The following is a 13529-nucleotide window of genomic DNA, read 5'->3' on the forward strand; positions in this document are numbered from 1 at the left end:
CAGGGAGCTGCCCAACCTGTGCACAGGCTGGTAGAGCTCGTCTCTCCAGCCAGCAGGGAACTCTGCATCTGCTCCTTGTGTTATTATTGGAACCTCAGGAGCTGGAAGCCCTGAAACCCCACAAATGTGAAGTTCACACCAACAGGGAAGCAGATGGAGCCAAAGGTGGCCGCTGCAGACCTGGGTGAGAGTGTGGGGCGTGGGGATCAGCACCTACACAAGAAAACGGCCTTGGTGAAAGCCTAGGTAGTCCCTGTCTGGTGCTGTTAAGTGTAGACAAGGGCAGATCTCCCTCCAACTCTCCTTCAGGTCTCCAACTATGGCAGTTATGACTTCCTTCCTGCACATCGGAAGAACAGCCAAATATCCCAAAGATCTGGCTGCTGTGGCACTGAATTGGAACTGGTTCTGGTTCCACATTGTGGATGTGGCTCCTGTACCCACTTTACCTGCCAGATGCAGCGATTCTAACTTCCCTGCCCTGTGGAGCTTGCTTCCAATCAGTACCTGCCCTGGTCCCCCACCTGAATCCTTTCCCTTCGTGGCTTCGCCTAAGTCTGACCTCCGCCTCCCCAGACACTCTGTGTTGCTTTTAATTCTCCTGATTTACTCCTCACAATCTAACTGCTGAGTGAGAACAGTCTCACGGCAATTTACCCATTCTTCCTGCTTCTGTTTCTGGATCTCCCCTTGCTTTCCGTAGGCTGGTTCGTCCAGCTCCTAGGACAGAGATGTCCCTCTTGCATCAGCTCCTAGGACAGAGATGTCCCTCTTGCATCAGCTCCTAGGACAGAGATGTCCCTCTTGCATCAGCTCCTAGGACAGAGATGTCCCTCTTGCATCTTTCATGGCACAGACCTGGAGCAGATCTCAACAAATTTGTAAAAATCTAGGAGTCTCACTGTCCGGCTAACTACTCTGATTCACTCGAGAGCAACATGCCTGCTGGCCACATTTGGCTTTAGACTACCTTGGGGCACGAGGGCAGGAAGTGCAGCCTGACCTTAGAGAAATAGAAGGTGGCTCCCTACCCTGGAAAGTCCACACAACCTGCAAAAAGCCTCTTCCTCAGCTCCTGGAGTGACAGCTCAAGACAGAAAGAATAAGACTAGCCTGGACAAGTGTAGAAACCGTCCTGGCTTAGTGACTTGTGCTCGCCGAGCCAGTATCTCTTATAATATTGCTACATGTGTCACTTGGTAGATGCCTACAGAGGACATGTCCAGTGATAAGAGTTATTACCCTCAGAGGAGCTTACAGCATGGCATCCCTACCAGGCAGAACAGTCCCACATCTTGCAAAAAGGGCACCTGAATCAGAGAAGGAAGAGAGCTGTCCAGAGTCACATGATAAAGTCATGAAAAGAGTGAGGCCACACTCCAGGGTACCTGCCTCCTGTATCAGAGCATCTCTCTGGACTTCCTTTTAATGTTGGTGGAGAAGAAATGGGTGCCATGCTGAGCTGAACTCAAAAAAGCCAGTAACAGAGAAGGAGGACTGATAGCCAAAGGGAATAAGACTGGGCTGGTTTCACCCCCAGAAACAGCAGACCTGATAAGGGTTAGCTCTTGAATCCCAGGCTGATGCCTGCGAATCCAGCATGGGACTGATCAAGATCCCTGACTGGGGGTGTCAGTGAGGAGGCCTAGGTAATCTATTGAGCCTTGGGCAGTAGATCAGTAATCATCCCGAGTATACACATGGACTTTGGGCTCCCATCTAACAATGTGAGATGCACTCTAACCCTGAACTCTTGGGGGAGGGTCTGGGCCCTGCCCTGGATGAAATGACAGACTATGGACACCCCCATAGAGGGCCTCACCCTCCCTGGGGAAATGATGGGATATTGGGGGGGTAGGAGGGAGGGCATGGGAGGAGGGGAGGGAAACGGAGAGGGACCTGGAACTGACTTGTGAAGCAACCTTGTTTCTAATCTAAATTTAAACTTAAAAATAAATAATAAAAAAAGAAAAAAAAAAGAAATGGGTGCCATGAAGTATTCCCCATCCCCCCATTATCCTTTACTGGTCAGTCTTCATGGTGACATTTCATTGTTTTTGGTAGCGGCAGCTGAATGTCCTGACCAGAACCCTGAACTGCAGCCTTGGACCCCTGGCCATGACCGAAACCATCAAGTACATATTGGTCAGGGCAGGAGTCTCCTGCTCACCTCTTCCGCCACAGTCCACTCCATCACCATCTCACAGGGAGGTAAGATTTCCTGTCCATTCCACCACCCTGAGCCCTGCAAATGGGATCTAAATGGCCAGGAGCTGAGATAGACAGAACAAACATTCCAAGCTTTGGTTTCATGCCAGAGCACCTGGAGATTTTAGATGACCATCAACCCAAAGCACTGAGAAATGGCTTGTCAAAGGTCTGATCTTGGGAAGAAAAAAGTGTTTAAAAGGGGCCTGCTATTCTCTCCTTTACATGCTTGGTGATTAAACTCAGGATATGGAGTAATGGCATCGAACCAGATGACCACTGTGTATATCTTGCAAGGCAGATGATGAAGAAAAGTAACTTCTGCAAGAGAGTGGGCATAGAAGTGTTGAGAAAATGTGCCCTTTTGCCTGCCTAGAGGGATGGGGCTCGGGGAATCTGCTCTGGGTTCTGCTCTAGCATTACTTAAAGTTCTTGTCTTCTCAGACCTCCGCATTCTCTCTCTTCAGGCAAACTTGTCATTAAAGACCACCATGAGCACATCGTGCTGCGTGCCCGGCACATTCTGATTGATGACGGTGGAGAGCTGCATGCTGGGAGTGCCCTTTGCCCTTTTGAGGGCAATTTCAGTATTGTGCTTTATGGAAGGTGGGATGACCTTGCTCAGGGGTCATGCACTGCTGTTGGGTATGATGGGAAAGAGGTTTTCCAAAGGAGAAGGAGGCGAGAGGTCTAGACTTCTATAGAGGACAGGAACCACCATTGCCCACTGGACCACAGCCATGAACAAGATAGACGTGGGTGAAGTGGATGAGCAGGAGTCCACGGGCCCTTTGTTCATCATGGTATAGATGGAATACGGATGGAATAGTTGAATCACAGAAGTCCCTGATAGCAGGAGAGAATCTAAAAGATACTAGTGCTATAAAGGACAAGTGTGCAATGCTTCATAGCAAGGTGTGAACGAATATCTGTTTACCCCAGAGAGGGCATCTATGACAGACTGAGAAACAATTCTACCCAACTCTAGCTTGGGGAACCTATAGGTTTACTGGGGTTACTTATAAGAACATAGGTGACTAAAAGTAACTGCATCACCTAAAAGCCACCACTCATGAAAGCTGCATCCCCAGAGCATCTGACCCCACAGGCAGGCAACTTCACAGGAGAGTCCCCTCTACCTCAGCTGCTTGTATACATCCATTGGGAGAGCCCCTTCTGAGCCTTCTGACTTCCCTTAGGTTTCTGGGTCTTAGGAGCACTGCTTCACTCTCCAGGAGAGAATGCTTCCATTTGGAGAAGACTAATGCACAAGAAGACAGGAAAGTTCCACATGGCTTTCCCTTCTGGCTGTGACCCCTCCTTAAGCTACCAAAAGTTCTAAGAAGTGACAGCCACGCATGTTTGAGTGTAGGCAGGGACACAGTGAAAGTACCTGTGATTCCACAGTCAATAAGGGCTTAGACAGAAGCAGCATTGAACAAAGTGGCAGTGAACAGTATCTGTAAGCATTTCTGCCCTGTATGCCCACTGTTGCTCTGCTTTGGGAAGGTCAGCTTGCTAATGCTTTTCTACAGACCTAATGTCATCACCAAAAATGCAGCTGGTTCTCTGAGGCCACAGTGGGAGACTGGGAACAGTGACAGTCCCCCAGGGGGCTCAGCATCTAGCAGAGATACATTGGCTGACAGCCTTTCTCTTACAGGGCTGATGAAGGCCTCCAGCCGGACCCTTACTATGGCCTGAAGTACATTGGAGTGGGCAAAGGAGGCACTCTGGAGTTGCATGGACAGAAAAAGCTCTCCTGGACATTTCTAAACAAGACCCTTCGTCCTGGTGGCATGCAGGAGGGAGGATATTTTTTTGAAAGGAGCTGGGGCCACCGTGGAGTCATTGTTCATGTCATTGACCCCAAATCAGGCACAGTCATCCATTCTGATCGGTAAGGCTGATTGTCCCCTATTCCTGTACTCACTTGTTCAGGATCTTCCCAGCTGGGAAGGAGGGGCTTCCATGGGGACTGGCATGCAGTGTGAGTGGAATAGAGGGGAGCTCTGCTCTGGAGAGGTGCCTTCTTTCCTAAGGAACTTGCCCTGAAAAGTTGAATTTAACACAAATGTGTACAAGTAAATATACACCCCCCCACACACACCTGTAGTTAGAGATGATCAATTCTATAACATTGTTCTTGTAATCAACCAACTTAAAAACTTGTTTAAAAGAATGAGTTTCTTGAGTAGAGTTCTTACTATAGTAAAGTAAAATGTTTTTAGAAAGAGAACGCATGGGAAAAGGGCAGAAATGCAACAGTATTCATAATGGTTAAGAGTCTATCACCACTGCAGTATGAATCAGAGGCGACAGTTTAATGGCTCTGAAATGCACATGAACTGCCCTAGAGAGGGAAACATGACGTGACACTGTCATTTCCAGGGGCTTTGGAGAGTTGCTTTGGTCTGGAACAGAGATGGAGTCCCTGCTGCTCTAAATGTCTGGATCTTCTCCTAGTGCTAATCCTTTTCAAGAGATGTGAGCTACGAAAACTCCCAGAAGAAAGGGAGCATGAAAAGTCAGAACCCCAAGCATGTGACTTATTCCACATCCCAGTATCCAAGCTCTCCAGCACTGTAGTTATTTTACCCAATGAATGAATGCTGTAGCTAAATCAAATCCCTCCTTCTTGGCTTTCTCGCTGAAGAGGCTTCTTTGTTTACAGACTTGGGCCTTCAAGGTCTTTGGACAGTATCACAGCTGCTGAAACAGACATGTACTTGGGTCTCTGTATTCTTTAGACTGCCACCAAGAATATCCACGTCTTTACTCTCTCTACCCTTTTTAGGTTTGACACCTACAGATCCAAGAAAGAGAGTGAACGTCTGGTCCAGTATTTGAATGCTGTGCCTGATGGCAGGATCCTTTCTGTCGCAGTGAATGATGAAGGTTCTAGAAACCTGGATGACACAGCCCGGAAGGCAATGACCAAACTGGGCAGCAAGCACTTCCTACACCTTGGATTTAGGTACAACCCATCACTTGTATCTCCATGAATGGAGACATTCCATACTAACCAGGGCATATGTCTCCAGCTCCACATCACTCTGAATGACAGGACAGAGGCATGCACGCACACTGCTCATCCACACTGGATGGAGTTAGGGCTTGTGTTCAAAGGAAGCCTGGGTTTTCTTACAGGAATGGCCCACTATTGCAATGCCCAGGTTTCTGTATGAATTTCTCCTTCAGTCAGTTACTTCTAAGCACTGTGTGCCCTAATTGAGAAAGGGGCAGTAAGAGCCCTGATGGGCAACTAACACATGTTTAGCCATTCAAGGTTCACATTGTTCCTTGGGAACTGGCAGACAGTGTTTCAGGGATTATGCAAACTATCTCTACTCAGCTAAGCACCCAAGGAAAGGGAGCCTTTTTGACAGGTTCTAGTGTGTGTCCTACTTGCTTTGGGTCGCAGCCCCCTGCTTGATATGGGCATGTGCACACATTGACAACTTCAGGAAGTCATTTTGGCACAGGGAAACCACATCTTTTGATCCTGTAAGCTAGCTTGGTGAACGTTAAGATGATCTGCCCCAGACTCTTGGAGACTGTGATTCCCATTCTTCAGCTCCTCAGACATCGACAAGCTTAGAATGATCAGCGGCTTTTCTAGCCTTCAAAGTAATCTAACTGGCTGGACAAAGATCCCCTGTACAAGAAGGGACACCCCAGGTCTCAGGCGTATTCTCTGGATGCAGCTTCTAGGAGGGAAACTGGGACAGGAAGCCCAAGGAGCCAAATAGGACAGTGATACCTTGGCAGAACTCCTTTGTCGGCAAATGCCAAGCACACCTTCATTTCACCACATCATAAACCAAAAAGTCAGTTTATTAATTTCCGATGCGAGAGAGGACTATGAAGGGCCTCAGCAGAAGAAGGCTGTGGTGCTCGTAGCCCAACGCCTGGCTACTGCAGAGTCCCTTTGAACACTGCCTCTGAGGTGTGACCACAGGCAAGTGACTCATCCTCTCCCTTAATTCTCGAATCTGTAAAATAGGGTATCTTGGGATCTATCTCAAAAGGGTGTTGGGAGAGGTTCCATGGGGTGATATGAGTAACAGAGTTGTCACTCTGCCTGGCACTGTTAGTGACTGTTCTCTGCTTATAAACAAGAGCCATTGGAATGGTGGGGACCTCCACATTTCATCCTGGCCAAAACAAGCAGGAATCACAGTTACCCCCTCTTTTGTATGTTTGAGTGACAAGAGCTGAGCATCTGAAATCAGTAGATGTGCTGGGAATGGGACCCTTCATTTGTTTGTTCAGGAAGTGGAAGGTATTGGTGGGGCTCACTGGGCTGGGTCTGCTGAGCTTGCATGAGCAGATGGAGCAAGATAGTGGGCAAGGGGAATTGAGCATAGGATCACAGCTGGGAAGAGGCCAAGACAGCGCTGTGAAGCCAGTGGCTGTAGAGAGTGAGTTTGTGACTCTCACAAGGAATGAGGGAAGACTGAGCAGTCATATATATGAGAGACAAGGCTGCAAGGTTGGCATTGGAGGGTCAATGGCTCTGTGCTGATGAGCTCCAAAGACAATGGAGAGCCAGTGAATGATTTAAGTAAGATGGTGTTCAGCCTGAACACCATCAGTAGCGACTCCCCAAGACAAGAGGTCCAAGCAAAATCAAAAGCTACTCAGTATACCAAGATCCTTTGCTTTGTCATAAGGAGATATTTGCTGCACTCATAGGATATGGGAGAGTCTTCAACAAAAGCCTGCTTCTCAGAAGAAAGGCAGCAGGTTTCACTGTATTAAGTTTTATGTGATGCAGGATCTTCCTAGAGAAACGGAAGCCATAAGAATTCAAATAGTTCAACCTGAGTATTTTTGTACTAAGTTTCACGAAGTGTAGAGAATAAATGAGAAAATCTGATGAGTCTTTCTCGAATAAACCAACTGTAGCGAGCAGAGTTGGAGTTCTTCCCAGAATCCCTCTTCATTCACCTCTCTCATGGGGATGAGGGCTTCAGACTCACTTCAGGGAGAAAGATTGGAGAGTCATTTCTGCTACTTCTCAATTCCCTTCAGTATAGATGCTCAACAGGCCAGGGTGATGTATTTCAGCCCTTACCCTAGCTACTGCCTGCAACATGCTAGGAAGACAAAAACTACCAAGAAAAGCTGCCTGTGAGCAGTACACACTCTCGAAGAGACAGGGGCACATGACTTTTCCAATTCACAAGCCTTTCTCTCCTTCCTTCCTCATTATCAGGCCAACACACTTCATTCCTTTCTAAGGCCCAAGGCAGGTGGCTACGTGGCCAGTCACAATATCCTGTGCCATCTTCCTAATCTCTTGGAGGCAGTGGACATGAGTGGAATCACCTCTGTTGGAACACCATTCCAATATGCCCTGTAGAATCTAATTGGGCTTGGCAGGTAGCATGGTTAGGTTGTTGGCATGTTTGTTTAATTGTGATTCATACCCATTCTTTGCCAGCATTGAGTCAAACCGTTTCCAGGGAGCAGATGCCCAGGCTAGCTGGCTAGTGAGGAAGTAGGCGCCCTTGTGCTTGCAAAGGCTCTTGTTTTGTGGGGAAAGGAAACCTATGGGTGGATGATAAATTCCTCCAGCAGCTCGGGAGACTCTCCTATGGGACCCTGTCTTCACTCTGCCAGGCCAAGAGCAGGCTCCAATGTATGGAAAACGTGACTTTCTGGGTTTTTTGTTTGTTTGTTTGTTTAGACACCCTTGGAGCTTCATCACTGTGAAAGGAAATCCTTCTTCTTCAGTTGAAGACCACATTGAATACCATGGTAATGAATGGTTGGTGAGAGGCCTGGTCCCCTCCACTGTCTCCCTGACCAGAGGCTGTGGGTTGTGAGTGACTGTCTACTCTAAGAACACAGCTGCCCATTGGCAAGGTCCCAGATGAGAGTCTAGGCACTTTAGTCACTACATAATGAGGCAGTGAGTGACAAAGGTCCATGCTGGAGGAAAGTAGATCTCACCCTAGAATTTTAACATCTCCAAAGAAGTATTGCCTGACAAAGAAAAGCTAAGAGCTAGGAGATCTCCAGAGGAACAGTATGGACAGATGCCATAATAAGGTTTTGTTGTTGTGTGTTTTTTTCAGACAATGTCTCATGTAACCTAGAATGGCCTCAATTTCAATATATAGCAGAGGATGACTGTGGCCTTCCAATCCTCCTGCCTCTACCTCCTGAGTTTTTAGATTACAGGTCTACACCCCCATGATTAGCTTGTGTGGTGTTGGGCATAAATCCAGGGCTTTATGCAGGCTAGGTAAGCACTCCATCATCTGAGCTTCATCCATGAAGAGGGTCTTTACCATACAGTGTAGCCTCTTGGCCACACGTGGTTAGCTGAGAGCTGCCAGTTCTAATCCCAAGGCAGAGCTCAGATCATGAGAAGTAACAGGTTCTCTCAACTGTCCATTTGTCAAAAAGTTGCAATTGAACCTTAAAAACTGAAACACAGAAGAAAAAATGGATGTAACCTCTTTCCAAATGACAACAATAATCTGATTGGGGGTAGAATTCCTTAATGAAATGGTTCAAGCAAACCAAGAGTAAAAAAATGAAAATCCACTGTGAACTCAACTTGGTAATGCACACCTGAAATCCCTACAATTGGGAAGTGGAGGCAAGAAGATAAATTCAAGGTTATCCTTGACTGCATAATTCAAGGCTAGCCTGGGCTACCAGAGATCAAATCTCAAAACAAACAAACAAACAAAAACCAAATCAAACATTAAAACCAAACCAAATCAAACAAAGGTCTATGTGTGTGGGTGGGTTTCCTCTCTGCTGTAAGGTCTATGGGTGTGGGGGCTTCCTCTCTGCTGTAAGGTCAGGTTCATCATGGAGTATCTGCTTACTCAAGTGTCTGGTCTACCCTGACAGGTCACAGAGGTTCAGCTGCTGCCAGGGTTTTCAAGCTGTTCCAGACAGAGCATGGTGAACATTTCAATGTTTCTTCGACCAGCGAATGGGTCCAAGGTGAGGTGTTTGAAACAGGCTGGTAAAACCTGATAGCAGCAGCCCAGGCCTAGAATAGCAAGGATTTCTCTTATACCAGTAGGGACATATTACTAGGCATCAATGAAGAAGCTGCAATTGAAATTGTCTTTAATTAATCAAGCCTCATGCAGGAATTGTCAGCAAGCTCTCAGAAGTGTTGCTCCTCCACAGGGACCTGTGGCATTTAGGTTTTTTATGTGCTAAATCACTTGTGTTGACCATGGAAGCAGCCACGGTATCGATGGGTTTGGGGGACAGGTTTTCAGATAGGCCTCTATTTCTCTATTGCTCATTGCTTTTGTAATAACAAGAAATCGATAGAGCCTTTACAGAAGGAAAGCGTCAGTAAGAGCTTGTTCCTGCCTGACCTTGTCTCTGCTTTCCGTCTAGATGTGGAATGGACGGAGTGGTTCAACCATGATAAGGCGTCTCAGAGCAAAGGCGGGGAGAAAATTTCAGATCTCCGAGCAGCTTACCCAGGGAAAATCTGCAATCGACCCATTGACATACAGGTACCATCCTCACAACAGCGGGCGAGTCCGCAAGGCTTTGCTTTGAAGAAGTCTCTGTGGGCCACAGCTTTTTCTTGTCACTCGGATGGTATGACTGTCTATCCCTCCTCTGAAGCACATTATTTATGCTATTCCCACCTCAGAGACAGAAGCAAAGGTTCCTATCTGTTCAAAGCAAAGACTCCAGCTCCTGCCTCTGAGTTCCTCATCCCTAGTGTCACCCTGCTTCTTCAGCCATGGCTGAAAGAACTCCAGTTGTGGGGGCCTGCTTGGCCCACACAGCTCACTTCTGTGGTGATGCCCTTTGGGCCCTTGAGTACACTACACAGTGGGCAGATAGGATTTGAAGTGTAGCCCATGCCCTCAGCCCAGAGGAAGAGGATGCCCTCAGCCCTGCTTCCCACTAAGGTGGATAGAAGACTTTCTATCCACTGGGCCTTCACTGGGCCTCCACTCTGAGTCTACCTACCTGGAGGAGGCGATGACCACCACACTGGGTGTACATCGAAGCAAACGATCCTCACATGTGCCCATCTTTGCCCCCATGGTTGCCCATCACCTCCCACTTCCTCAGGGCTCGGGGCTCTCAGTAAGCCCTCTTCATGACTCTGCCACCCCCACTGCCCAGGACTGCATCTGACACGGGCTCTGGGACACCTGGTCCACATGGACATCATCAGGTCCTCTGGGGACAGAGTGGGACAGACCTGTGTAGCCTCCAGAGGACTAGAGAAGGCAATGGAAAAGAAGCAGGAATGGTGTTGTCAGTGTCACCTCCACGGTGGCTGGCATAGAGATGGTGACCAGGAAAATTCTTCTGGAAGCCAGAGAGGTCTGAGTTAGCTGAGAAGGCACCCCTCCACGTCATTGGCAGCTTTGGGCTGTCTGCAGTGAAGTACCCACAGTGTAAGGTTTTGGGTGGTATGTCTCCTCAGGGTGGACTCTGGACTTATACCACCTTCAGAGTGAGTGTCCTTTTAAACCCCACGCCCAAGTTCTGCATGCACAGTCTGGGTATAGATGTCCATCAATTTATTTGACTTCATGGCTCAGTGCAAAACTAGGGGTCATAAATGTTCCCTCTCAACCTGGTTCCATGGACTTACTGATGCCATTCATGGGTGTCTGAATGCTCTCTACAAGTTTCATTCAAAAACTTGGGGGAGGGGTTTTAGGTAGGCAATCACCAGCCTGGCTGGCCTTGAACTCACTATGTAGACCAGGCTGACAAGAGATCCACCTGCCTCTGCTTCCTGAATGCAGGGATTAAAGGAAAGTGACACCATGCCCTGTTCAAAATTATTTTAACTTACTGGTAACCGTGATAATATATTATTAAATATTTTATGATCTATAATCATGATTAATAATAATGTTTCTTTAAAGATTCTTGCCTTTTAGCAGTGATAGATTTTTTTTTACTCTTTTTATCCAAAGCTGAGGTCATTAAAAGAGAAAGCTGGTAATTAAGCAGTTCCCTTGAAATCATTACTGGATTTTGTCCCATGACGAATATCCAGTTCCAATGGGTAATGAGCCAAGGCCCATTACTGTGGTCAGTGTGACAGGGCTCCCGCTGAAGATGGAGCTGGCTCTGTGGTGTTCTGAGATCAGAGGAGCAGGGCCTGACAGTCGATGATCTTGAACTTGGTGGCCATTCCTTTGGACCTTAGTGGGTTCCCTTAGGGACAAGTTTACAGCCTTGTCTCAGCTGCAACAGAGCTCATGGCTGTGAGTGTGCCTTGGAAGAGCTGGGAGACCTCCTTTCAAACCAAAGACAAAGCTGGCTCCATTAGGCTCAAATAATCTTTCCTAAAAAGTAAAAAGTCTAGTTCTCCCCGCCCCCATTGGTGACACTTTTCTCCCTTATCCAAGCCTGTCTCCCTGTCTCCATGGTTTCTGTGCCAAAGATGGCCGCAGTGCTTTTCTAAATTGCATATCTTTGAATGACAGTCATAGTCTGTAGAGGGACACACCCTGGCTTTGGGATGAGTCCCAGCTGGCACGAACCACCCTCCTTTGAGCCTATTCCTAAACTGTGCCCTGCCCTCGTATCTTCTTGCTTGGCATCCCCAGTCAACTTCAACCTCACTTTCAAGGATGCAGTGAGGGGTGAATGGTGGGTGGGTGGAATGGTGAACAGAACGTTTGAACAAAGACCATTTAGGCTGGGCACAGCGGAAGTCTTCGAAGCCAAATGAATTTGGGCTTCATTCTGCCACTTACTGGCCTTGTGGTGGTCATCTTCTTTGAGAGCCATTTTCCTTATCCACTTCATAGTTCCACTATGAGGATGCAATAGATCCCTGCAAGCATTTAGCTCTTTAGCTGAGAGAGTGGATCCCAGACTTTCCTACTTGTTAGAATCACCTGGGCAGCTTTTAAAGTCCTGATGCCCTGACCACAGCCTCAACCCAGCAAATCTCAGCCTTTGAGTGTAGAACCTGGGTACAGAGACTCGAGACTCCTGGTGGGATGGAAAACCCCTACTGGGTACCTGTGGGTTGAACAGGGTGAGTCCTCGGTAGATAAATGACAGCTCCTTGCATGGACTCACGGTGGTAGGATGGTCATAAGAAGGGGCACATCAGGGTTCCAAGAGAGCCCATGTGTGATGGGTGCCTCTGGAAATGTACACACAATGACGAGCAATAAGTACTGTAGGGCACAGTACTTATTCTCCTGCCAGATCACAAACTTAGCTAACTCCCCGAAGTCAGGCCAATCCACCTCCATTCCAACACTTAACACTGTCTTTCTTCTAACAAAACTGGAATAGACAAATTGGGATAATAGTCCCTGGGCTATTGTAGATAGTTTTGCAGTGAGGACCATTTTAGCCTTGTAAATATAAATTGTGGACATTAATCAGCGCTTTCCCTCTTCACAAGAAAGTATCCTTACTCTGTAATTTCCATTCCTTTCTCAGGCCACAACAATGGATGGAGTTGCCCTCAGCACTGAGGTTGTCTACAAAAATGGCCAAGATTACAGGTTTGCTTGCTACACCCGGGGCCGAGCCTGCCGCAACTACCGAGTACGATTCCTATGTGGAAAACCTGGTAAGCAAGCAGATCCTGGCTCCTTGTTGGGTTAGAAAAGCAACTGTGCTCTGATCTCTGACCTGGCTGCTATGCACTCTGCAATGGGATGGCTGGGTCAGCATGTTGGGCATCAGAGTGTAATAATTACCCCCACTGAGTGGTCTAGGCACAAATGCAGGAGTATCCTGGGATAGTAAGGATTTCTCTTATACCAGTAGGCACATATTACTAGGCATTAATGAAGAAGACTGCATTGGGTCATCACAGCCTTGCTGGAAATAGTTCCTGGAGTCAGAAGCAGACGGCAATACTCTGCCCTGTCATAAGCCTCTCTAGAAGGGGGTGGTGTGGTCCAAGAATGCAGCGTGCTGATGTACAGGGCTAGCACAGACTTTTTGCCTCTTCTGGTGCTGTTATTTATTTCAAACCCAGTTCTCCAGGCAGTCTTCCTTAGAAAGGACTGGAAAGGTTTGTTCTGGAATCAGCATCTCCAGAAAGCAGTCATTAGGGATGGACTGGGGGGTGGGGCTTAGGGCTACTGTAAATAACAGTGGAGAAGGTCTATATTTGTTTTACGTCTTAGGCAAAGTGGGTGTGGTGAGGCAGTGCATTGAACACCGGCTTAGAAGTCAGTGGAAAATTCCTCTGCCCAGTGCTAATGAATGGGTCTTTTTTGGTTGGGTTTTTGTTGACTTCAAAAACCCGTAAGTACCGAGACTGCGATGGAGAGAGCCTGGTGATTTGGGTTTTGGAAGGGCACACCTGGCATTTA

At 47.5% G+C, this 13529-nt stretch overlaps 1 protein-coding gene across 3 annotated transcripts in view; it reads left to right on the forward strand.

Moving 5' to 3' along the window:
- Positions 1 to 13529, forward strand: part of LOC101840294 (cell migration inducing hyaluronidase 1) — a 150339-nt gene that overhangs the window by 86208 nt on the left and 50602 nt on the right. For all 3 annotated transcript variants that reach the window (XM_040729076.1, XM_040729074.1, XM_005077854.4), the window contains exons 3-10: positions 2065 to 2211; positions 2676 to 2814; positions 3872 to 4108; positions 5006 to 5185; positions 7904 to 7974; positions 9085 to 9180; positions 9592 to 9713; positions 12643 to 12775. In XM_040729076.1, coding sequence (XP_040585010.1) covers positions 2065 to 2211; positions 2676 to 2814; positions 3872 to 4108; positions 5006 to 5185; positions 7904 to 7974; positions 9085 to 9180; positions 9592 to 9713; positions 12643 to 12775 — 1125 coding nt within the window. The remainder of the gene's footprint in view (positions 1 to 2064; positions 2212 to 2675; positions 2815 to 3871; positions 4109 to 5005; positions 5186 to 7903; positions 7975 to 9084; positions 9181 to 9591; positions 9714 to 12642; positions 12776 to 13529) is intronic.

Source organism: Mesocricetus auratus, unplaced genomic scaffold (genome assembly GCF_017639785.1).
Source record: "Mesocricetus auratus isolate SY011 unplaced genomic scaffold, BCM_Maur_2.0 Super-Scaffold_4256, whole genome shotgun sequence".
Taxonomy (NCBI): Eukaryota; Metazoa; Chordata; class Mammalia; order Rodentia; family Cricetidae; genus Mesocricetus; species Mesocricetus auratus.